The sequence below is a fragment of the Acomys russatus genome, chromosome 1 (genome assembly GCF_903995435.1).
Source record: "Acomys russatus chromosome 1, mAcoRus1.1, whole genome shotgun sequence".
Lineage (NCBI taxonomy): Eukaryota > Metazoa > Chordata > Mammalia > Rodentia > Muridae > Acomys > Acomys russatus.
The window spans coordinates 68,894,050-68,921,066 of record NC_067137.1 but is presented as its reverse complement, the minus strand read 5'-3'; the positions used below and the strand labels follow the sequence as shown (position 1 = coordinate 68,921,066).

General features: G+C 38.7%; 1 protein-coding gene across 1 annotated transcript in view; it reads right to left on the bottom strand.

Moving 5' to 3' along the window:
- Positions 1–3,130: 3,130 nt before the first annotated feature.
- The window catches only part of Ttc6 (tetratricopeptide repeat domain 6), a 168,268-nt gene continuing 144,381 nt past the window's right edge, over positions 3,131–27,017 (bottom strand). Inside the window, exons 24-31 of the mRNA XM_051146503.1 lie at positions 26,392–26,505; positions 22,528–22,647; positions 19,052–19,125; positions 14,375–14,585; positions 11,463–11,615; positions 10,511–10,681; positions 3,750–3,975; positions 3,131–3,363 (exon numbers count right to left, since the gene is read on the bottom strand). Coding sequence (XP_051002460.1) covers positions 3,227–3,363; positions 3,750–3,975; positions 10,511–10,681; positions 11,463–11,615; positions 14,375–14,585; positions 19,052–19,125; positions 22,528–22,647; positions 26,392–26,505 — 1,206 coding nt within the window. The 3' untranslated portion in view covers positions 3,131–3,226. The remainder of the gene's footprint in view (positions 3,364–3,749; positions 3,976–10,510; positions 10,682–11,462; positions 11,616–14,374; positions 14,586–19,051; positions 19,126–22,527; positions 22,648–26,391; positions 26,506–27,017) is intronic.

Genomic DNA, 27,017 nt, shown 5'->3' with positions numbered 1-27,017 from the left:
GGCATTGGAAACTCGAGCATATAAACTCAGTGTATTTTTTGCCCACATAGCTCTACATGCAAAATGTTTATTGCCACAAGTCATTGGTCTGGCTCAAGGCCTCTGGTCTCTGAATCACCATAAATACCGGACCATTGCCAAGACTTCTTAGATGGCAATACACTTCAATGGTAATGGCATTACTCCCAGATCTGGTTCTTCAGCACCAGCTCCTCCTCCATGCCCAGCAGCTCAGAGATGGAACATGGGTTGGGGTTGATTGACTCAAAGCACTGGATCTGGGACCAGATGGCATTCAGGTTGGTCAGGTCACCAAGGGCACTCCCATGTAGCAGGCTCTTCCTAGTGATCCCCACAAATCTGTGCATTTACTAGAGGTTGTTTTATTTTCTATCAATTTTATTTTATTGCATTGTGATCAGATAGGATACAAGAATTGATTACAATCTTTTTGAATCTGTAACGATTGTGTCCTAGGATGTGACAGGTCTATCTGAGAAAAGCTTCCATGTGCGGCTGAGTGGAATGTGCACTCTTTGGGGTTCGATTGGAATATTCTTGGTTAAGTGTCCCCTTGATTAGAGTGAGGCGCCATGTGTCTCCCAATCTTCTTGAAACTCATTTTCCTCATCTATTAATATCTACTATATAACAGGTCTGTTGAGAAAATAGAGCGGATGTGGCCATGGACTCTTATACTTGACTTAAAGTACTGAAAGCCATCCTTATTATATTTTCTATCTTCAGTTTGTAACTCCCTTCTGTTTATTAGTAAACTATAAAATGCTTCACTGCAGAAGAGACACTGTAGCCATTTTTTAAAAAGCAAACATCTGAATTAGTGAGGTTTTTTTTTTTATAAAATCTCAGATCATAATGCTGATTAGCAGTCAGTCACAGATAACAAAACTTACCACTGATATTACATAAAAGCAGGATTTTATACAGGGAAAGGGGTGCTCACACACGGGAAGGTCTGGAGAAAGACGTATGATTAGGAAAGTAGAGCAAAGGTGGCGGAAGCAGGATGCAGTGCCGCTGTGATGTGAAGAGGATGCTAGGAATGCCAGGACTCAGGCCGCAGTTGTGGGCACTAAGAAGATGTGTGATCCATGGCCAAGGCTGCAAGGCATGGAATTGAAGGTCGCATCAGTAAGTAAAAGCCCAGACAAGCAAGGATGTTTTAAGGGTGATGCAGGGGAGGCAGAAACACTGATGTGAGAGATACAGCGAAAGTGACTGCTCACTAGTAATTGTGACCGATGTCATCATCTTCCAGAGCCATCTTCTATCAAGAGTCTACGTAAACCCAGGGCCTCAGGATACTGAACTGCACCAAAAAGTGGAGATGTGATAAATTCATTCCATTCCTTTTAGTCATTTTCCTTCTGTCATCTTCAAAAGTTCATGTGACAGAGGCACATAACCTCCTATATATCAGCAGGGCATGCAGTGGGCACTAAGAGAAGCCCCAGCATCTAACACTTGCACTTCAGCAAAGAATCCCAGGAGAGTTGGAGATATATATGTGCCACAGAAGGAAAGAGGTGTCTGTGAGTTCATGGGGTCAATCTCATCTTACCTGTTGCTAAGGCGGCACAACAAGATCCAGAGACTAGTGAGGGCAAGAATATTCCAAAAGACAAGATAAATGTGTTTTATTACTGAAATAACTCACTAGAATGAATTGATTCTTCATGGGTCCATGGACCATGCCAGAAAAATTGTCCCTGAGTGAGATGATATATCCTTACGGTAGCTTAAAGACTACCATTCATGTTCTACGTGTTGGCTATCAAGTTAAAAGTAAAGGAGGTTAAAGGGACAGTTATACCTTATCACTGTAAAAGCAGTCCTCTAAAGTTCCATGCCAGAGATGTACTTGGAGAATAAAACACCAAGAAAGAAAATAAACTGAGTGAATAAAATCTGAGTAAATGAGAAATAAGGAAACCTTAGGCACTGGGAGTGGACTTAAAAGAAAGGACTCTCTGGTTCACCCAGAGGTCCATCAGAAACATCTCATAATGAATTTTTAAAATCAGACTGTGGCCCACAGCTAAAATTCTACACCTGGGGGACCAGCGCAGGATGACTATGAGGTCAAGGGCAACCTAGACTGCCTAGTGAGACCTTATCTGGAAAAGAAAAGAAAACAAAACAAAACAAAAAATCAACTGTTTCAATTTTGTTCACTGGATGCTATGAAGTATTAATTCCAAATATACACAGATTTTTAAAAAAATAATTATTTATTTGTATGTTTGTGAAATATGAATGTGATGAAGAAGGGATTACGTCAAGGAAATGAGATGCTCAGAATCCTTGTTCACACTGTTCTGGAAGGAAAGCAGCATGTAAAAAAGTGTGTTTCTGTGTTGGAAGACCCCAGGTACCAGGAAGAATCGAGACTGGCACTCCAGTAGTTAAAGGGGAGAGAGATGGTGTACAGCAAATCAGTCTTTAACACCCATCACGCAACATTTGTTCTTTTCAAGCTGGCTACTAGTGAATGTGTTTAAATAAGAATTGAAGAAAAAGTCAATGATACATTGTCTATCATTCTGCTATTTCAGAAGAGAATTTAGGCACTAATATTCCTTTTTAAGACCTTGGATCCCAAGGTACTAAGAGAACCAACACGTGAGCCGTTCTTTTCACTTCACAAGGCTAGCATCCAAATCATGTCGGGAAAGTTTTGTAGCTAATGCATAACATAAATATTTTGTTAAAATACACTAAGTGGATAGCTGGGCATGATGGCACATGACTTTAATCCCAGCACTTTGGAGGCAGAGGCAGGCAAATCGCTGTGAGTCTGAGGCCAGCCTGGTCTACAAAATGAGTCTAGGACAGCCAAGGCTATTATACAGAGAAACCCTGTCTCGAAAAACAACAACAACAACAGTAATAATAATAATACACTAAGTTGCTATCAAGAGTGACCACTTAATATGTGTAATAATTTTGTTTTCTCCATCAATGGTTATTGATAATTTTGCTGGGTAAAGTAGTCTGGCCTGACATCTGTGGTCTCTTAGGGTTTGCAGGATCTCTGTCCAGGCCCTTCTGGCTTTTATGGTCTCTGCTGAGAAGTCGGGTGTAATTCTGATAGGTTTACCATTAAATACAATAACAATGGTGGCATTTCTAAACAATATATATATTTCAGTTTCAAGACAAATATATACTTAACCTACAACAGAAACCACAAGAGTCTAAGTCGTCACATAGCTGTGGAGTACTCTTCAAGATCGAGGGCATGGTTATAGTCATTCATAGCTTCCTCTGTCAGTCCTATTTTGCCACGAACTTGTGCTCTGAGATTATATGCTATGGCTTCATCGGGCTTCAAAGTCAGGACTGCAAATAGAAGGCAAACAGTTCAGAAATGTTGATAGAGATCCCTGTCATTCTCATTGTAAGCATTTTTCCACAAGTGTAAGAATGCAGTTCTATTAGAAATACCAGATGTCTCTATGAGAACTAATGCCAGAACCCACAGTACAATGCCTTCCTTTGGAAGGCTGGCATGGTTTGTATGTGGTTTCCTAATATCTAACTCATTTTATAAGTGCTTTACAATGAGATATTATTTAAAGGAATCTATATCAGCCACATTACGGACATGGTGCTACACATGCCAATTCTATATGAACAGAAATCTTGATGAAACTCCTCTTTGGGACCCAGAAGAGAAGAGTAAGAGCTGCTATAATATTCTCGACATGATTACACAGTGTACCTACCTACACCAAGGTCCTCTTCAGCTTGTTCATAGTGCTTTAAGGAGAAATAGAAACTTGCTCTGTTAAAATACAATGCAGCCCAGTAGGGACACAGCTCAATTGCACATGAAATATCTTTTTCTGCTTCTTCATATTTCTTTAATATTATGTTTGTAACAGCTCGATTCATGAAAGCATATTCACTTTCTGGATTAAACTCCAAAGCCTTTGAGAAGAAGTCACAAGCCTATAAAGTGTAAGAATGACAGTAAAGTTAATAGATTTTTAATTAGCAGATATCAAAAAATTGAAGTCCTTTTATCATAATTTAAAGCTAAGGTCGACAGATTTCCAAGCAGGCAGTGATGGTATCTCATCTCAAATACAGAAATCTGTTATCTGAAAGAAAAACAAGAACTTAAAAGTTGCTCTGTTTTTTTTGTTGTTGTTGGTGGTGGTGGTGGTTTTTACAGAAATGTTCTAGTCAGTTTTCTGTAAATGTGATGAAACATTTTAGAGAATCAAAATGGAGAAGTTATCTATTTGGGCCTGGCTGTTCATAATGTTTCCAGCCCTAGTCCCTGGGCCTGTTGCTTTGGGTTTGTGGTCACATAGTAAATCACGGTGGGGGCATGAGGCCAGAGGCTATTTACCTCACGGAGGATTGTGAGAAGAAAAAAGGATACATCAGAGGTAAGGTGTCTCCTTCAATGTCATGCCAACTCTCCTCCACACCTTGTCCTAACTTCCTTCTAGCAGTTCTCATAACTTAAATATTTTATCCCCTCCCAATAGTATCGGCAGCTAGAGACCAAGCCTTCAGGTCACGGCAAGGAGATATTAGGATGAAAACATAATACCATGTGCCAGCAATTCTAGGCAACATCAAGGTAAAACACTTGATAGAAGGAAATGTTCCCATTTTTGGCAACCCCAAATCTCATATCCCTGAATAAGCAAGGAAAAAAAGTAGCAAGTAAATTAGAGAAGACTAAACATAAGATAATGTACAATTTGGGTAATTAAGAGATGAAGAGAAAAGAAAATTCTAAACCACACCAAAAGGAATATAAACTTCATTGTACTATGAAAATAAATGTAAGAAGAGGAGAAGAAGTCAAACCAAAGACTAAATTATTCAGGGTTGACCATGGACTTGGAAGGTGTGGACATCAAAGTGAGGGTGACTATACCTTGGTTAAAAGAGAGTTTATTGCTCTGTAAGCCTCAGATTATGCTTGGCCTTTTTACCTTTGAAAAAAAAAAAAAGAAAATCTGATTTCTCCTTCTACTTGGCAAAATTTTCTTAGTTTTCTCCTGAATTGGAGTCAGCCACTTGCAAATCTATTCTGTTTTTTCAGTTGATACATTTTAATGTCTTTATATTAAACCCTTTTTTGTGATTCGGCTTTTAAAGGAACCTTCAAAATGGGGTCTCAGGTCCTGGTCCAAGAATCAACTGCTACCAGCCTGCAAAGAGGCAAGCATCAGCATTTACTACAAACCAGTAACTTCTACTGCCTCTTGACACAACTGTGGGATCTGATCACATGATCTTCTTTTGGTATTTCATTTTTTTTATTCTGTTTTAAGAGTACGGGTGCACAGAAGTTTTTAAAAACTGGACCTTTTATCACACCGAGACAAGATGTTGGTTTGACACCTTTCTATTCACGTTAAGTTCATTTCTATCTCTGAGAGGAATGAACATCAGACCTCTAATTTAACTTTTGTATATAAGGGAAAGTATATATCACACTCAGCTTGACCTCTCAAGCAGCATGGTTTTCAGTCTCTTTGCAACCTGGACTCTACCCATTATATGTTCTTGCTAAGGTTGCAGATGTCCCCAAGCCTTGTTGAAATTTCCCTGTTATTTCCTCCAAAGTGTCTGTGACACAGACACTCTTCCTATTTCTCTCCTTAAAACTGACTCTCCTTGTGTGCCACACCTCTGAAGGAAAGGCTTCCCCAATGGGAAGTATTACAATTTTGAGGGAAAAGGCTTCTCCAAAGGAGGTGTTACGGCTCTGAAGGGAAAGGTGTCCTGGCAGTCAACAGCCAAGGAATACCACAGCACAACAAATATTACAAAGGAGACTTATTGGGAGAGACATAAGAAGGTGGCTACCTCTGTTTAGTGCAAAGCAGTAGGAAACTAGACAGGAGACAGGCTTATACGGAATTTCTTGGGGAAGGAATTTTCCAGGGTAGAGATTTCCAAGGTGGGAACTGGTGGGATTTCAGGCCAAATGTAAGGATTCATGGGTTTTCAAACTCAGGGATTGGTCAGATTTCAAGATCAAAGACTGGTGGGTTTTTGAGCCCAGGAATTGGTGGGTTTTGGTAGGCTTTCAAACACAGAAGCGGGCTTGGACCACCTTGACTCTCTCTGGTCTTGTTCTGACCTCTTACATCATTTTCTTTCATCACTAAACCATTTCCTTCCAGTTTCCCCGGGGATCTTTCATCGTGCTTATCTTCTATCTGGGCTAATATATACACTGATGGCATGGTGACTACAGTGCAGACCAAGGATCCAGAATGCTGGGTTCAAGTCCTACCTCTACATTGGCTGAGCTGTTTGTATTAGTTTCTTAATCTTCCAAAGAAAGTGACACACTCTCACTTCCTTTGTTGGTGTAAGGATGAAGTGAGCATCTGTGTAAAGTACTGAGGAAAGTATGCAAAATACATTAAGGCTCAGTCAATAACTGTGGACAAACTTTTCTCCGTATCTATAGGTGAAGAGGCAACATAGCACCAAGTGATTTTGAGGGGCACTTACATCAATATTGCATAACTCTTCTTACCCCTCATGGCAGATATTTGATGCCATAGTCAAGTGCAATTTAAGGAACCACTGAGATAGGGGAAGAATTGGCACACAGCTGTGAAGAGCTTAAAGAGAATTCACTCCTAAAGGGAAGGTTCCATCCGCAGACATCAGAAATGACTGACTCCAAGCACTACCTCACTTTTAGCACAATCTATGCTTCATTTTAACTCATCAACAAATAATGAGTAGATTACCCAGTTATGTAACCACAAAAGCAGGCAAATGTACCTAATTCTGAACAATGGAACTTTATTTTTATTGTTATTTTATTATGTTGTGTCTATGAGTGTTCTGCCTTCATCCATGCCCATGCACTACATGTGTACAACACCCTCAGAGACACAAAAATCTGAGGTTGAAATTGCAAATGATTGTGAGCCCCCATGTATGTGCTGGGAATCATACCTAAATCTTCTGGAAGAACAGCCTTAACCATCATCACAAACCCTATATCATAACTTTCTATTATAGGTTCCAAAGTGTATTACTTAGAAAATGAAAGCCTATTAATTTAGTAAGATTACTTGAAGTAGAGGAGTATGAAACAATTAGAACCTAAAGTAACTAAAACCTTTGATTTTTAAACAGCTTATCTGATACCCTCATATCCACAATTAGTGAGTTAATCAATCACAAAGATGAAATTATTGTTTAAAAGTCTTCTGAAGATGCTCATTCATAAAAACTGTCCCATCCAACTGTGTTTTTAAAGCACTGTTACTAACCTGATTAAAAAACAAAAAAACAGGAGTCAGGTTTATTGTGTGTTGTAACTCGTCAGCAATTATTATTCTTGATAAGAAACTCTTCTTCCTGTGCTAAGATCTTCCTTCAACTCAGAAACAACTGAAGGGGGAAGAGAGAGGGCATAGAAACCATTTTCCTCACAGGGCAGCACAGCTGAGTAGCTGTATTTAACACTTGTTAGGCTCTGAAGTATGACGCCCAAGGATCCATGACATCAAGACACAAAAACACTTTAGGTGGCATATGAGGTGAAGTAATATTTCTACAGTGTTGAGAAGTAGAACCATACTTTAAACATTTTATTTTATGTGTATGTATGAGTGCCAACATGCATGTATGTGCACCACATGTATACCTGTGCCCACAGAGATCAGAAGAGGGCACCAGATCCCCTGATCTGAAGTTACAGATAATTGTGAGCCACTGTCTGGGTGCTAGGAACAGAACCTTGGTCCTCTGCAGGAACAGCAAGTGTTCCTAACCACTGATCCATCATATCTCCAATCCGTGCACATATTTAAGTCTGAGCCACGTGTTAGAGCTAAATCATATATTTTACATATAATAGTCACTGAGTTATTAAAGATAAGTAAGTCTAAAGAGTAAACTTTCCCTCCTGTAGAATTTAATCATCTGTAGAAACAGAAAATTGCCTTGGGGATTATATTTTTTAAATATTATGAATTGTTTTCTTTTTGTGGCCATGGGAATTAAACACAGAACTTCACATATGCTAATCAAGCACTCTACCACTAGCATCCAGTATTATAGTCTCTTTAAGTAACTTACAGTGGAGATAGATAGATAGATAGATAGATAGATAGATAGATAGATAGAAAGAATTATTTCAGGGACCCAGCCAAAGAATGATCAATGATCTGAAGTTTAAGGCAACTGACATTAACTTATCAGCCTGAAAAAATTGCTGCCCATTAGCAATTTTTTCAGCCCCATCCATGTCTTAAATAATTACACCTCTGTTGACTGTCTTTGCCTCTAATCCTTATTGAGGTCAGCCAGATTCATCACAGAAATCAGGAAGCTGTGAAGGGTCATTATTAAGATTGGAACACCCAGACAGGTTGAGGACAGACAGACAGAATGGTATCAACAGGTGAACACACACATTATGAAGCAGCAAGTGCCCATATCAAATGTTGCTGAGGGGGCCAGAAAGGGAGATTGGAGTTGTCACTGGGCATACTGGTAGGAACAAGCTGGAGGAGCAGCAGAGCAAAGGCTGAAATGAAGGAGGTGTGTGGAGAATATGAGACAAAACTGAGACAAGTACTGTAGACACTGGTTAGGCGACTCTTTTGGGGAGATCAGTGATCAGTAGTGATATTGAGGAGGAGGCCAGAGTGGGTATGAGTTTCTCCACTTTTATAGGCTATATATCTAGCATAGTCTCTCTCTCTCTCTCTCTCTCTCTCTCTCTCTCTCTCTCTCTCTCTCTCTCTCTCTCTCTCTGTCTCTCTCTCTCTCTCTGTCTGTCTCTCTCTCTCTCACACACACACAGACACACACACACACACATACAAACACACATCTATAATCCAAGCACTTCACTCTCTGGAAGGCAAATCAGGAAGATCATAAATTAGACGCTAGCCTGGGCTATCCAGGTAGAAACAAAAACAACCAAAGATGGAGGTTGTAGATTTGTGCTACTATATTAATGAGAAGGAAGATGAAGGGTAATTTTTGCTCAGAGTAGAGAAAGTAAAGAAATAATAACTAAGGCCAATAAAGGCAGTTTTATAGTCACTAGAGCAAAACTATAAGCCTTGCTATAAATCAGAAAAACTAAAATACTCAAAAGGAAACACAATACAGAGTAGAATACATTTAACATATGCATAAAGCACAGAAAATATAAAAATCCTTCCACCTGATTAAATTCCCAAATGATTTATTCCCAAGCAACAGGGGAAATTTAAATTCTAGCTGCAAAATTCTAGGAAACATTATGACATACATTTACCATGACAGAACTATAATTTTAAAAATGGTTATGGTCATAAATGTCACATTATTTGTATCTTACTCGGTTTAAAAAAAAAATAAATACCAAAAAATGTATGGGATTCTGCCAAAACAATACTCAGAAAATAGACACAGCATTAATAAATTATCATAATATAAATTAGTGAGTGATGACAAAAATTCAGTTAACTCAAAATGGTAAAGAACAAGGTAAATTGGCGGAAAGCAGAAAAATGGTGACTGTACCTGAAAAGACAAAGATTTTAAAAATACGAGAGGTTTAGTAGAACAATATGATAGGCAGATTTGGGCCCAGGGGTCCCGCTCAAACTAAGGCACCAGCCAAGGACAATACAGGAGGTAAACTTTAAACCCCTTCCCAGATCTAGCCAATGGTCAGAATATTCTCCACAGTTGAGTGGAGAGTGTGATACGACTTTCTCACATACTCTGGTGCCTCACATTTGACCATGTCCCCTGGAGGGGGAGACCTGGTAGCACTCAGAGGAAGGACAGCAAGTAGCCAAGAAGAGACTTGATACCCTATGAGAATATATAGGGGGACGTAATCCCCCTCAGGAACAGTCATAGGGGAGGGGAATAATGGGAAAATGGGGGGGGGAGGAATGGGAGGATACAAGGGATGGGATAAACATTGAGATGTAACAAGAATAAATTAATAAAAAAAAAAAAGAAAAAAAATAAAAATACGAGAGGTTTGATGCTCTAGGTATATTCAAGTACAGTAAATTTAGATATGTATCTCATCTAAAATTCGAACAAGGTTTTCACTTCAGACAGTGTGAGCCGAAGTGGCAAGAGAATAAGTGGCCACACAAAACCAGAGCTAAAATGTTTCCTTATTCCCTGTGCTCATGTGATTGATGATTAGAAAACATATAAATTAAGATGAGGGTCTTGAGGGAAGTCTAAGTGTAGTAATGAACAGGATTCCAACCTGGAAGCTGTTTAGATGAAGAGAATATGGCCAAACACTGGAAAATCAAAGTCAGTGTTTAATGGAGCGGTATTGAATTGTCAGGAGCATAAATCTACACAAGTGTAAACATGTGATGATTGAAAATTGTAAGCATCTTTATGGAACAGAGCATTATTTATTAACCTGAGATATAAAGGCTGCACTTCAAAACTATATAAGACAAAGAAGAATTTAGTGACAAAAGAACATGTTAAGGAAAGTGCACATTGCCTGAGAAAACTGCCGGTGGTGAAGGTAGATATTTCCAGCATTGAAGTAAGCCAGCCAGTACTTGGGGTCCAGAGAAATTGCTGCTTGATAGTCTGCCATTGCATTCGGTTGTTGACCCATAAACTCGTGAATCACGCCACGATTTGTTAAGAATTCTGCTGTGGTATTGATCTGAAACATAATCATGGGAGGATTTGACATCTGGGAATAATATTAATCTCCAATTTCATGTCTGTGAAATGAATGTTATGAAATCCACTTGTGGGAACTAGTTACTTGTACAGTGCAGGTAAAACCCAATTAGAGCAAATACTTTCAGAAAGGGCTCGGTATGAAATTGGTTTCTTGTCAACACTTTATTGAATGGCTGCCATAAAAGAAACAATTTTAGAGCTTTACTCAGGTCTTTTCCAAGGAATAGGCATAGGGAAACGAGAGAAGACATTAAGTTGAACAGTTAACACGCTTCACTGTCCCATGTAGAAACAATTACTTTAATTTCTTTCTGTTTTTACCCCTTATATTACCCCTATAACATGTCAAAATTATAAACAAAACTCAAAGGACAGAAGGTAATTCACAGGTCGAGAAGGATGTTCCGTCACTACATGGGGAAGTCGAAAAGCTATGTTGTTTTCTAAGTGCTTCATACTTAGGCCATTGCTGTTAGGATTTGAGCTCATTCTGTATTGCAAAGTACTATCACGGTCCCTTGGAACATACAAACTGCATTTGCTAAGAGAAATAAGTGCTTACCTAGAATTTTGCTTTTGAAATTTAAATGCATTTAGATAGCAAAATTAGCAAACCATATAATTTATTAGTCTGGGGAAACAATATATTATTTCTCTACACATTACATGGTAACAGAGAACAACTTTACTTAGACGTACTCACTAATGGTGTGAATATATGCTGACAGCAGTATCAACAATACAGATTTTTTTTTTACCTTGATAGCAGTGTTAATATCCGTCATTGCAGCAAAATTATTGCTCATTTGAAGACAAACGACAGCCCGTCCCTCATAGGCTAGATAGCTCTTTGGGTCAACTTCCGTGGCAATAGTAAAGTGGTTCCAGGCTTTCTGGAATCTTCCTTGGGCCTAAAAGAGTTATTCAACTTCATGAAGCAAAAATATCTTTGACATGACAAATGTTTCTGATTCTCATTCATTGAAACCTTTCGTGAGGCATATCTTTATATGATACTAAAGCTAAGGTATTTTAAATTAAAGAGCAGGCAATATGTGAGCATCTTCAATTGACTAATTACCTCTAATTATTGATGATCAAACTGTGTTCAAATAAATAGAATTGTATAGTTATCTACTATACTAATCTTTTTTTTACTATACTAATCTTAGACAACTTAAAGTCATAGCTACTATATGACAACTATACTTCTGTTAAGTACCAAAAACTTACACTGAAATGCAGAAATAGCAAAAAGTGGTGCCATGTGTCTTTGAACCCCATATTCAGGAGGCAGAAGCAAGCAGATCCCTGTGGGTTTGAGGCCATCCAGGTATATTTAGTGAGACTTTCTCTCAGGTAAGGTGTGTGTGTGTGTCTGTGTCTGTGTGTGTGTGTGAAGAGAGAAAGAGAGAGGGGGGGGGGAAGGAAGCAAGGAAGGAAGGAAGGAAGGAAGGAAGGAAGATGAAAGGATGATATATAATCTCCACATGTGGTGGTTTGAAGAATGCCCCCTTAGGCTCATGTGTCTGAATGCTTGGCCCATAGAGAGTGCACTATTAGGAGCTATGGCCTCACTGGAGGAAGTGTGTCATTGGAACAGGCTTTGAGGTCTGCTAGGCTCAAGCTATGACTAATGCTGCTCACAGACTCTCCTTGATGCCTGTGGATCAAAATGTAAAACTCCCAGCAGCTTCTCCAGCACCGTGTCTGCCTGCATGCTGCCAGCTACCATGACACTTATGTACTAAACCTCTGAAGCTGTAAGCCAGCCCCAATTAAATGCTTTCCTCTATAAGAGTTGCTGTGGTCATGGTGTCTCTTCACAGCAATAGAAACCCTAAGATACCAGATATCTATAATAGATGCATAACACACAAAGCAAAATAAACGTGTGCTACATAAATAAATGGAGTAATGGTACAGATGAATTGTTCCAGCATCTGGAATTTCAGGAAAGTTTTATATACTCCACAGAAGATGCATGCAAATCTACCAAGCATCTGTTTATTACAGCCTTAGTGCCAACTGGAAAAATAACGGAAAAAAAAAAAAAAAAGGTCAGAAGACAGGCACCATTAATAGAAGGATGTCAGAGTATTTCCCAGAGCAGGCCAGCTGGCAACTAAACACTTCCCTACAGGAAGGCAGGGAGTTAATTAATTCATGATGGTCCAGCTTCTGTTCTTTCTCTCAGGGGCTCCAAAACTCAACCTGCCAGGATCTCAGAGGCTGGCACAGTCTAACCAACCAGAGCCTAGTGACTCTCACATAAAGCTATAAAAAATGTAACCGCTAAGGGAACTGGATTCTGATTTCTCTAGCAAACCCTCTGAATAAAATGTTCAGAAATGTGGAGGGCTGTCACAAGTTCATCTAATAAACAAAGAAGTAGGCAAACTGAGGCTGCGCTATCAGAATATTAGGCTGCTAACCACTTCATCATAGGATTTGATTTCCTAGTCACTCTTAACAACATCTTCTGTGTTCACTGTGGTAACCCCAGTCCCTGGCAATAAAGAATCTATATGTGTCTGTAGAACACACTGTCACTATTTTTCCTAGACAGTGCTTGGGCAGCCCCAACTCTCCTTTATTGGCCCTTCCCTTTCCTTATTCCCACCAACATATTAATGTGTTTTCCGAATCCCTTTCCTGGTTAGAAACTCAGTGGGATTTTCATGAAATACAAATTTGATGTCATGTCTCTGGTGATATTCTTATTTTAACTTGACTCAAAACTTTTGTTGAATTCCCTAGTCTCATCACAGATCACTCTCCACCACATTCGGTTCATGTGAACCCTCTGCCTCTGCCTAAAATTTTCCTAAAAGGTTGTTTTCTCTGTCTCAAAAACTAAACCTAGCCCCACCCCCTTCCTCTACCTAACAACTGGTCTTTTACCCCTCAAAATAAATGTTGATTTAGCAGTAATTTCTCTTACCCTTTTGTTGCACCAAAAACTCTTTGGAATTTGTTTGTTTGGTTTATTTTTGCTGCATTTATCATAATTACACACAATCAAATGATTACTCATGCACATAACAGCACCTCTCTCTCCAAACTAGGAATTTAACCATCCAAAAGGAGCTGTGTTTCTTAAAGGCTGCTTTCTCAGGGGGCTGGGAACAATTCCTCCATATTAGGTGCACAGTCAGTGACCAGTTGTGAGGATCTTGTGCTGGTTGCCAATCAGCTCTAGATCTTTTAAAGTGACCCAATCTAGTCTTCAAACGGACCACACATTGTTCATAATGTGACTATAATGCTGATTTTAGGTTTGATTCTAACAAGACAATCTTTTTTCTCTTACTAACACGTTCTTGGGCATTCATCATGATAGAAACCAGTCCCACCACTTCCGGCATTATTATATCAGTCTTAGCTGACCTAAGGCTCATCTAAGCAAGTTCTCTGTATTTAACTGAGTCCTTGCTCCCCACTGCTACCTTCATAACTACAGTAAAAGAAAACTAAATGTTCACAGCCTGAGAAATGTCATTTGACCACATCCCCAGTAAAAAGCCAAATGTCTCTTTCTCCTATCCAAACAATGCTCGCAGGGCTAGAAGGAGAAGAGGAAGGAGGAGGAGGAGGAGGAGGAGGAGGAGGAGGAGGAGGAGAAGAAGAAGAAGAAGGAGAAGAAGGAGAAAATGCTGTTGCATTTTACCTGCAAGTTATAGCCTAGACTAATCCTGGCCTTTAGGCATGACGGGTCAATATGCAGCGCTTTCAGAAAGTCCTTCTGCGCTCGTTTCAGGGCTTCATTCGTCCCGTACTCCATGTAAGAATTCCCCCGCCCAATATAAGCATCCAGAAAGCGTGTGTTAATTTTCACAGCCTTGGTAAAGAAATCAACAGCTCCTTCATACTCTTTAATCCTAAAGAAAGGGGGTGGGTGGGGGAGAAAGAAGATGTCATGCCTTCTGGTGGGTTGATGTTTGCTAGCAACCTATTCAATGTTTTCTGCATATGACTTCCCCCAAAAAGTGGTTTTATTAACCATTTTTGAAAATCTTTTATTTTATTATATATCATAAGAAGTATATAAGTCTATATGATCTAAGAAAGTCTGGGAGAATCTCTATGGATTTTGGTGAGGAGAATAAGAGAAGTAAAAACCATCTTCAAAGGCTGCAAGATGGCTCAATAGGTAAAGACACTTGCCACTAAGCCTGATAACCTGAGTTTGATCCCAATCACCCACACGATAGAAGAAGACCATCTAACATCCATATGTGTGTATTCTTACACACACATGCTAAATGAATAGATAAATAAAACCATTATCATAACATAATGTGAATGCTATTCTGGAATTCAGTTTTCCAAAAATATACAAGTCTAAATAGCAATCCTAAACTTTGTTTTAACAATGATATGCTACCAACATAGGAAAATATGAGCTGGTATTGACAACATATGCTATTTAAATTACAGTCTCAATCCAGCTAATAATGCTTGAGTTTACAGAGGACCATACATTCAATAATTACCCTATAAGTTTGTATCCCTGAGAGAAATCTTTTTAAAAACCCTCATGATTATCACATAAAAACAGACTTGTCTAATAATGCCTTCTAAAGACATTATCTCAACATTGACTAACTCATGGCATATATTAATATATAAATTTCTTTGTTTTAAGGGACATCCCATTTATTGAGGGCATCAATCAAAGCAATGCCCTCACATATGTTTACACATATTTTTCAATGCTTGTCCATAACAGCAACAAAAATAATTCAGGGCTAGAGAGATGCTTCCATGGTTAAGAATGCTTACTGTTCTTGCAGAGGACCTATGTTGGGTTCCCAGCCACCCATGCCAGGAAGCTCACAGGCACAACTGTGGTTTCAGAGATCTGACATTCTCTGGCCTGCTTGGGCACCCTGCACACGTGTTGTACATAAACTCATACAGACACACACACATACATATACATAAATAAAATAATAAAGCTTAGGGGGAAAACCTCCTGGTCCTGACTCCACTTGGTGTGGGGGTATTTTTGTTTGTTTCTTTGTTTTGTTTTGTTTTGTCAAGCACCATGCAAAGGCATACATTGAGTGTCATCCAGAAGATCACACAAAGTTCAATGATGAAATAGTAGGGACACATGGCTTCTGATGTCTCATATGGGCAAGGGTGAACAGTGGCCTTCATGAGCCATGTGGTGATTTCTGAGTTCATTCTGTTTGTGGTTGCTCAGAAACCACAGAACTAACTCTCTCTCTCTCTCTCTCTCTCTCTCTCTCTCTCTCTCTCTCTCTCTCTCTCTCTCTCTCTCTCATACTTTACAGTGAAATTGCACTGTGTTCTCAGTAACTGCCACAGTTTAAGATGTACCCGTTCATTTAAATGTGGGGCCTCATTGCCTCTCCAGGTGCCTTCTTGGTGGATTACATCAGCAGTTCTACATAGAGACTAGCTCTACTTCTCAAGAATAAAGATGGCATACTAATTCTATGTAAAATTAATTTTAATAGGCTTTCTTATACTCAGTATTTCCATATCTGGGTAGGGAGGTGTTTGCTTTCAGTATGTACCTATCGGGGCTATGTGTTCAGGATTTTCAGTATGTACCTATCAGGGCTATGTGTTCAGGATTTTCAGTATGTACCTATTGGGGCTATGTGTTCAGGATTTTCCAGGCAATCATCATATATTCTCTATAACTTACAAAGACATTCCTATTTTATTGGCATTCAGTTTGTATCATATCCACTGCTCTTCTCACCCATCAAGGGACTTAAAATTCTTCATGGGTGTGTATTTTGCTACAGGGCTTATAAAATATAATCTTTCCTCCTGTGTGGCCTAACCAATTACAAAAGCATATAATAGCAAATCAGACAGTGAACCAAAGCTCATTACTCTGTAATGCATGCTCCATGTTGGGAAAGGCAGTTAGATCTATCTAGCTATCAACACTAACTGATGTGCACTTAGTCCCTCCAGCTGAGCAAACAACCTAAAAGCTAGAAATGGATCTAGAAAACCACCTGACAAGCACCTGAAAATTATTCCTGACTGACTGTCACAACCAGAACAGGTGGCAGAGCTGAAGACAAGGTCTCTCCTGCTTCCTACCCCCATAGACAATAGACGAGAGAGAAAATGAACCATATGCCCTCTAAAAAGAGAGCTTTCATTTTCCTGGAGACCAGTCCACCACAGCATCATATAGTCTGAAGCACTTGCTAAGCCTGAACACAGCACTTATCCAGTGGGAAGATTTGGTAGAATGTTCACATTGTTTCCAGGTAAGTGTTCATTGATCTGTAAGTCATTAGGTATCAGCTGTCACATATGTAAAGTTCATTAAAAGTTTTCCTGATACAAATGTTTTTGTATAAATCTAAAGTCATGTGATCACTCTCAGGAGGTGTTCAAGTTTACCGTGTCTGCTCTGAGTCACTGACACGGAAGCCCATTGCATTTACAGTAATCACAGATGTGACCAGATTTGTCTTTCTGTTTTTTAAAAACAAGGCACTAATATGTTCAAACACTGAAGAATGTGGCTTGCAGAGTTAAAGAATTAAAAATAGCTTATGCAAATCTCAAAATAGTATAAAAAATGTGCCACGGTAGCAAGTGTTTGTGACATAGCTAAGTCATAGATATAAAATACAACGATGGCTTTTTCAGCACAACACTCTTGCTGATTAAATTGGGCAATAAGTAGGGTATTCAGCCTGAGGAATGCTGTCTCCTGGCAACCACGAGAGTGAAAGCTGGAAATATACAAAGGACACTTCAAACATCTTCAGTGCGACAAGTTCAAAGATCAGAGCATTAACATTTAAAGGTTTATTACTTTTCCAAAGTTTTCCAAATTAAGGAAATACATATATTTCTCTACCAAAATGTCAAAAGTCAGTTCCAAAGATACAGGCCATGCTTCCATATTCCAAGTATGTTACCAAAATGGTTTTTCTACAAATATGTATAGTCACCAAACATTCCTTGTTATTAAAGCTCAGTAAACCTGTGAAAACTCAATACATGGGGAATTAAAACTCTGATCTATGGGGCTTTACTATTGATTTAAATTCCACTTTTATTAGAGAACAATGGAGACCCTAGAGAGCTGATGAAAGTTGATTATTTGGAACTGCAAAGCAGTGTCAGCTTTAGGGGGCTTTGCTGTTCTATCCCAAGATCACACTTCATAAAGATGTGAGCCCAACACGGGGAGACCCTGACTGATTCTAATAGCTGTTAAACAGAAACGAGGTTGAGAGAAGTTGTGGGATGTTTCAGATGTTGACAGAATGCAACGATCTCAGACATTTTGGCCTATACATGTCCACCAAAGTAAACACATCAGTCGCCATTCCATTTCTTCTTAAGAATGACAAGTACTTAAAGAGATGGCTTGCACAAAGATCGATGCACCAAAATAGACAAAGATGTGACTGTGTATAATGAACGAGGCGGGACCAGGTTTTTAACCCTAAGGTGTCTGCAGAATTCACAACAACTACATTACTTTTTTCCTACAATAAGAACTCTACTTCTCCCGAGGAAGTGTAGTTATGCATCTATATCCTAAAGAGAAAGGTGAGAATGTCAGTTTCCCAACTAACTCAAACTACTTGAGTCTTTTCAACTGTGGTATTGCACAGCCTCGCCTCAATAATTGATGAATCATCCCAACCTTGATCCCCCAAAGGAACTGCTATTCTTTCTCTTATCAAAAGTAACGCTATAAACTATTATTAAACAATAACATTGTATCTATATTAAGATCTCTGCAGCTGTTCCTAAGGTTGTGGGTTACTGTTGTTATTTCCAACTGTTCTTGTTTAGAATATATACAGAAATCTCAAGAAAAGCTAACTCTTAAGTGTTGTATTTTTGTAGATTTTAATATATTTTGTAGAATTTTCTTGGATTGTTTTCAGTACTTTTAGAATATATTAATGTGTCTCATTGGCGAAGATTTTTTTTTTGAAAATATTTTAAAATCACCTTCTTTTCCAGGAAATGAGCTTTTCTGAACAAATTATTTTATGCCTAGATATTTCAAGCTATGTATACATTTAATTGACATGTTGTGTTAATGCTTAAATCAAATGGACATCTTCAATGCCATGATGTGAATATTTAATTGCTAATTTGGTACAAATCAGTTTCTTAGAAGACACAAGGGTGTTACTGATATGGTCCCCAGATCTATGGGAGTAACTCTTTATATGACCACTCCCATTTTTGTAATCCATCACAGGCAGACTTCCCATCTCCCTTCCCATTCCAGCCCGCCTTCTGTCTGGAGCTATAAATGGATGCGTCTGCTGATTCCTCCTGCTTCCCCTTTGACAATAACGGCACTCCATACCTGTGGTGGCACATGGCAGTAGCTTGACAAAGGCTCACACTAGTCTGACTCATCAGCGCAGCTTGTTTAAAATCCTGAAACAATTTTATAAGATCCTGTTAAAGTATTGTATGTTTTCTTAAAACTTCCTTTTAACTCGGGTTCCACATAAGTGGGAATCTCTGATGTCACATAAGCCTTACATAGACATCTGCCTAAAGCTTCGTTTTTTTAAGTCACATGTAGCGAGAATGGGTGGGTCAAGGCATCCCAGTCATTATTAACTTCCTGCAGTGCTGCCCTGTGGTGTGTAGTGGAGCGTCTCATTTACTTCCCTGCATTGTTTATACCACCAGAAACTTCCCTTCTCAGACAGAAGAGGAAACTGACTTGGAAAGAACCTTTGGGATTACATGACTCTCAGACAATGGGCAATTGGGTACCAGGCCAGGAAGTGATGACAACAAAGCACCTTACATTGATCCCTTGAGACTGAACCTACCTTTGGAACCCCCACTTCCGGAAGGAGGTGTGTGATTCTATTTAAGGATCCAAAAGCCCCCCAACTTCCTGAAATGAGAAGCATGGAAACTCTAACGTGAGGTTGTAAAATTCAGAAAGGATACTGGAATGGATTTGAATGGCCCTGGTGAACAGGCTGCTTCAAAGGATTAAAAGTGCTGAGTCTGCAAGAGATCCTGCCAAAATGGACCAGAACACTCTCCTCCACCAGGCACTGAGATTATTGTTGGCAGCTTGTAATCACCTCAGTCTTAAAGAAGTACTTTCAGCATGAAAGAAAATAAGAACAGTGCTGAGACTGAGTTAGCAGTTAAACAAATATCTATGAATCAAATGTCATGTTCATTCTTCTCATGTTCATAAGCATATACAGTGACTGTGTATGACTGATTTTACTGATTTTTATGATGAAGGGAAGAGCCTTCTAAAATAAATACCTGGAACCTCTATAGGAAATGAAAACGGCATGGCCATCCAAAGAGAATGATATCAACAGGAATCACCATGGGCATTTTGGCTGTTGCTTCACTTAGCAAATATGAACTGTGGAAAGATGGTACCCTCTTCCACTTCTAGGAACTCCTACTTCTACCCCTCAAGGGCAATTCACTTTATACCTTACTCTGGTGTTTCCCGAGGACTCCTAAATAACCCAAGAAATATGTCACATTTACTATAATATATAAGCTGTTCGTTCACTCCTTAAACAGACAAGCTTAGCTCTCTGATGCCATCACTCCACACACCTTCTGCCATCAACCTCAAGTACCTATGACAACATGTTTTGGGGGAACCAATTTTACATCCCTTAAATGTGTGGTATTTGATATATGGCTACACATCTATATTTAAATTTAATACACAAAACACTTGAGCCCTGTATGATACTTAAATATAATGTTTATACTAACTTTAACCTTTCATTGACTCTGTTTTTAATTTCATTGTCTCAGCTGGTAGATTTGTAAGAAGGGAAAAATATAAGAAAATGCTCCCAATGCACCATAATGTATCATCAGCTTCTCAAGCTGTCTAGCCTAGATGCTTCCTGATCAAGCTGTTCCTGGGAAGGTCAGACAGCTGCCCACTCTCTATCTGGTCTGCTTCAGTTCTCATTACAACAAAGTTTTTCCTCCCATGGATGGGTTTTATGACTTTGTCTTGGTTCTTCTCTTATCACTCACTACTATAATCTTTATTGTTTCTTTATCTGCATCATTTAAATTTTTTTTTAATTTTAAGTGACTTGTTTTCCTTACACAAAGCAAAGATCGCTATTTTCCCTTTTTATGTTTTATTATATGTCTGTATGTCTTCTCCATCAATATCATTATATTTGAAGTGTGTTTCTTGTACTCAGAATATACTAGATATTTTTCAAAATTCCTATTGGTAGTCTATTCTTTTATTGGTTCCCTTGGACTATTTCAACTTAATATAATTATTGACATGACTGGATTTGAATCTAATTAATTATTTGTTTTTTGTTGGTCTCTTCAGTATGTATTTCTTTATGCCATTTCCAAACTTATTTTGAGGTCTTTTAATATTTTTAATATCCCATTTTAGTTATTCAGCTTATTTTTTACTGAAAGATCACATTTGATCAGAAACTTGGATTAAAGAAAGACTTAGAGCTATACCTATTCTGTGTGCATAGGGGCAGCTTGTGTGTTGGCCCTGGACAGGAAGGCAGCTGGACATTACCAGAGGATAGCAAAAGGCCAAGATGGAATGGCTCCAGTGTAGCAAAGACTGGCAATGAGGTCTGAAGTGAGTGTCAGTCACATTGAGGAAGACCATAGATTTAGTGGTCAGGAGTGCAGGTTTTGTTGGGTGAGACAAGGCACTGCAGGGTTGAAGCAGTAGACTAACTTCATCTGCTTTATTTTTTTCATTTTTTATTTTTTAATTATTTTTTACACATAAACTTATATTATATATATATATATTATATATATATATATATATATACACACACACACACACACACAATAAACTTCTTACAACCAGAAGATCAACAAAACAATCAGGAATTATATAAATGTTACATTCATAATGTTTTGGCTATTTGTATTTGGAAACCTTGAAGAAAACATCTTCCAATCTTGGTGCATCTAAACTTCTGAATGAAAAGCAATATCTATCATATTTCATTTCTTTAACTTAAAGCATCTATCTAGACCTAAAAATATCTTAACCCCTAAACAAATAAGCTTAATTATAAAACTAAACTATCTGGTCTTCAACCCCATCAGAGACTTGAGAAGGAATAGAATTAATTATCTGAGTAGATAGGAAGTGCAGGTTAGGAGCTTCCAAAATGAGAAAATGACAGAGACAGTTTGCTGCCTGAATAGTCACCAAACACTCTATAATGTTGAAGCATCATCTTCAGCCTTCTGGCCCAATATATCTGATAGACATGTTTTATTTTTAAAGTGGTCTCTTTAGCCACCATGTGGAGAGTGCATTGAAAAGGTGTGAAACAGGATGGCTAAGTGTAAGCTACTTTAGTAGAGTAGGAGACAGAAAGCCTTATTCTGAGATCTGAGTTCAAATCTAGCCCAGGACTTCATGGTTGAGGAGAGACAACAATTAGTACGAGAACTGATTTAGTTCAAATTTGTTTCAGTGTCAGAATGAACTAGACATGAAAATGGGTTAAGTGTGGTAAAGAAAGAGAAAAGTCTACAGTAATTCTCTCTTGGCTCCCTATATGTGAAAACTGTCTTTGATGCTCCAGCCTTAATTATAAAAAATAACGCATAAATTAGCCATCCAGCTGCAATCAAAATGGAGTGGAAAGTACTTAGGTTTTATAAAAAATCTCATTAGCTATCCCAGATATTTGAATACAACTCTTGCTAACAGTGTCATTCATTAACACTGCCATTTTGTAGCAATAAACACTAATTTTTGGAGGATGTGTGAAATCAAATAGTTCATTTGCCCACACGCACAGGAAGGCTCACCTCTAGTGCGCAGCCATACTGCTTTAGCTCATTGTAGATGAGTCCACGGTTAATGAAGGTATTTAATGTTATACGTTCTCCAGGGTCAAGAAGCAGCACAATTCCATAGTCTTTTAAAGCCTAAAAATAAAACATTCACTTATATGCAAGGTGCAACTCTTTAGAGCCCTGCTCACTCTACTGCACTGGGACAAACATACTACTCCTCAGAGTGGGCTCCCAGAATCACTTCTGGAAGGTGACATAAGTCTTTGCTAGATTTGAAGAGGCCCTGTAGGTATGTACTATGGTTAGTTCTGCTTTTAAATAAGTTCTCACTGTGCTTGCAGTTAACATGCCATCTCTTTGCTGCCCATGTGTGCTCCTATGCATGGCAGAGCTTGCATGACACTCAACACCCACCACCACCACAGTGGATACTTTCTTCAAAGAACACACTCACATGAAAGCAAACTGGAGATTATTGTTTGAAATTTAAATTCTTTTTAGCATTTCATTGCCTTCCTCACTGTAGTCTAAACTGCAGGAGGCAAGTTTTTAATCTCCTCCTGTGCACCAAGTGACAAGCACCCTGCCCTCACATACAGGCACTTGGTAAGTTTTAATCAAATGAATAAATCACAAACCAATGAAAAAGGATTACAATAAGAGTGAAGAAGGAAATGGGAAAATTCAAAATATGTAGATAAGTATACTCATTGTTTAAAGAAAGCCATCCAAGCTCAAGGAACTAGTCTACTAAGAAGGAGTCCTTTATTCATCACCTTTTCCCATTGACTGAATAGGAAAGCATTTTTAGTGGATATTTTGCTCAAAAGAGCCACATGGTTAGTCAGAAAAGAGTCAATTCTTGTATGATTAAAGTATCAGCTAACTGAAAATGGCAAAGCAATAGATCTTAACTTTCTCTCTCCTATTTCCTGGCACATGTGCCTAAAGACGCGGTACAACTAGAAATCCTGTGTGTATTCTGTGATATAAATATAAATATTGCTAGGTCTATAAAAATAGTAATACTTGAAGAACCACCTACACTCTTGGTTGCACCTTGTCAGACTCATTCTTTTTATGGAATCACAGAATGTAAAGTCTGTAAGATGCCCTAGAAAACAACAAAGCAGCTAAATGTGAGGAAAGAATCTAGAAAAATGAGGTTTCATGGAAGCTAAGCATGGGTTCTGGAGACAGGAGCACTGAAGATGCTTTTAGTTGTGCTTTTTCTTTTGTTTCATTGCTCCCTGAGATTTCATGTAATTATCTGCTTGGGATGTGCTTTGGTTACCACATTGGCCTTGAATTCACCATCTTTATGACTCTGTTGACTACACTGAAATTACAGACATTTCCCTAAAAGTCTTGGTTAAGAGGACAGGAGCCATAGCCATCTCTGAATTTGTATCATCAGTTGCTATCATTAGATTCTAGGTTTAAGTTACTTAACTTGAAGTCTCTCTCCTAAGCTACAAAACCAGAATGTTAAATTTTTAGTACATTTGGATTTAATACTTTTTATAACCTAACAATTCACCACCATCTGAAACTCCAGTCCCCGCATATGCAATTCTTCTGGTCTCTGTGCGCACTGCATGCACATAGTGCATAGACATATGTGCAAGCAAAACACTCATACAACTTACAATAATAACAACAATAAATAAATAAATAAATAAATAAAATAAAGACTGAAACTGGTCTAGAAACCCTTTACTACATGTTACCAAGGCCAACATAACAGAGAATTTGAAAGAAAGAAAGAAAGAAAAAGTGTATACAGTACAAATTCTCCAATCTACTTCTTCCAGCACTATGGGAACTTTGACCTTTCTCTAGCCTTGACCCACTACCATGCCTTTTATTCCCTTAATAAACCCATTCTTTTCCTTTTATTATCCACATGTATGTCTGTCCAAATCCCTTGTTCAGGGACACAAATCCCTGGAAATCCCAGTGGTGCTCAATTTCTTCCTAAAAGAGAAATGTCTTGATTATGTATGTGTTGGTAAATATTTAGCTTAGTACTTGTACAATAAGCTATAAGTAAGAGGTGATGCCTACCGTCTTCATTATTATAGAGTAGTGGAGTCAAAATCCACCATGCTGTTCTAAGGCTATTCTGGCACCTGCTGAGTAGAGGAAAATGAAGACTCGAATATCAGCCTGATATTACCATTGCATAAATGCCTCCTCTGTGGGCACTAAAGAAAGAAGACAAACATGTAGGTGTCTTCTTCCTTGTCTGGCTTCATGATCCACTGGCTATGAGTCAATCTAACAAGCTAGTTGATTCAGAAATTTTAAAATGGGTCCCAATGTATACTTTTGTCTGAATTTATCTTTGTAACTTTTCAGAGGAGCTAAACACAGAAAACTTGAAAAAAAGAAACCTGCCCTTGGGGATTTTAGTTGGTTATGTTTCGTTACGTTTCTTCAGCTTTGTGTTGCAATAATATATATTTCGGTTTTGTTGTTGTTTAAGTCCCTGTGCTTGAAAATGACAAACAGTAACTACTTTTAAGTTATTAAAACTTCCAACACAAAAATATTCACCATGCTTAGATTTTAGGAAACCCTATCCATAAAGAATGCCTCACCGTGTCAACCCGGTGAGAGAAGGAATGCTGAAAAGCAAGTGGAAGTAGGCACAGGAGGAGGAGGCGACCCTCTGAATTGACATACTATCCAATCCAGTGTCAGGGAGCTTTACAAAGCTACCTAAGGACTGGGAACCCAGAAACAAACAAATGTGTGAATGTCAGGGCAAGTTTCTTACTCCCAATGCCACTTGGCTGAGTTCTGTGGCCTCTCTCTGCTGTCATTTCCTAGTCTGTAAAATGAGCAGATGAAATGCTCTGGGGTCCACCTTGGAATTCACCAACATTTTGCAACCCTGTTTTGGTTTCAGTTATTCAGATTGTTTTACACATTATTCAGCAACAAGGAATTGGCTTTTCCACATAAATGAGGGTGTTCTTCCTTGCCCAGACCCTGTGTTTGGCCTCGGGTTACCTTCAAGCAGATATGGGGGTATAAGGAAAGTCCTCAAACATACATGCTCTGTAGGTCATGCCTAACAATCCTTTAATTGGCTCCTTGAACCCTAACAATTGCCCTGCTAAAAATTAGTTATTCATTTGTCTACATCTCTGGAGGAAGACAAACTTGCCAGGCGGGCTGTCAGGAATGTTTCAGTCTTCTGCGTGGACAGGTTTCTCAGCCTGTTTCTTTGCTGTGACTTCTCAATCTATAGATGCTCTAAGCAGACCTCACTCAGTTTCACAAAGACTGGGGAGTGAGTCACCGAGGGCAGCGGGGATGTGAGGTCTACTAAAGGAACCTACCACTGCTGTGGAAGGGCAGAAGTGATGAGGGAAAGCCAGGAGATACAGGGAAAGAAGCTAGAGCAAGGAGCAGAACACAAAGAACTTCAACGCGGGTGGTCACAGGGATAATTCTCATTGAAGTCAACCATATTGACAAAGGGTGAGACAACGGGGTCCAGATTAGACAATACAAATGAGTTTGGTGGAGAAATATGGTTGTTGCAACACTGTATGTTTTAAAACATGGTTAGATCTTTTAAAAGCATGCACAAATCACTGTCCGCAGTCCCTGCATTGCTTGACATGCTTTGCTGCATGTGTAGCTTCAGAATTCTGCAATAAATGCCTCCATCCACTGCTCTAGCTGGGGTCCAGGTTGTAAAACACTATTGCTAGTGATAGCTTCTATAAAATTCTGTACAGTGGTGCCCCATGTTGCTTATAAATTATTGTTTATCAATTGCTTTTATACTTCAAAAAGCCATAGGATGCACGTTGCTTCTTACATGCTTTAAATCTCTCATTTCCTAAAATGGCTACTTACCATGTGAAGTTCTCTAATCTTGGTGTAACACAGCGCTCTGTTATAAAATGCTGTGTAGCTGTTCTTGTCCATGTTGATAGCTGTAGTTAAATCTGTAACAGCTAGCTTGTAACTCTACAATGAGAAAGAAAGAGTGAGAAGGATAAATCATAATAGATAAGTTTAGTCTCAAAACAAATGTGATCCTGTTAGTATTTGAAGCATTTCTTTAACATTCTATGTATTATCTTTCTAAATTAATACAATGAGGCTAATCTTTCACATAGCTCATTAAGAAAATCTTGGTAGGTATTCTTACAGTTTTTTTTTCCACCTGCAAGAAAAACTAAGGATGCTAGTAACTTAAATTTAAGCATCTATGAGCTAGAGAGATGGATCAACAGTTTAAGAGCACTGTGATGCAAGGGACTAGGTTCAATTTCCAACACCCCTCAGCTCCCAACTGTCTGTAACGACAGCTCAAGGAGATTCTGCACTCACTCCATGTCTATACAGGCATTGCACACATATGGTACACAAACATACATGCAGGCAAACACTCATGCAAATAAAATATAAGTAAACAAATCTCAGAAATTAATGTGAAGCAATTATTATCAGTGTTGCTATATGGCCTAGAGAAAATT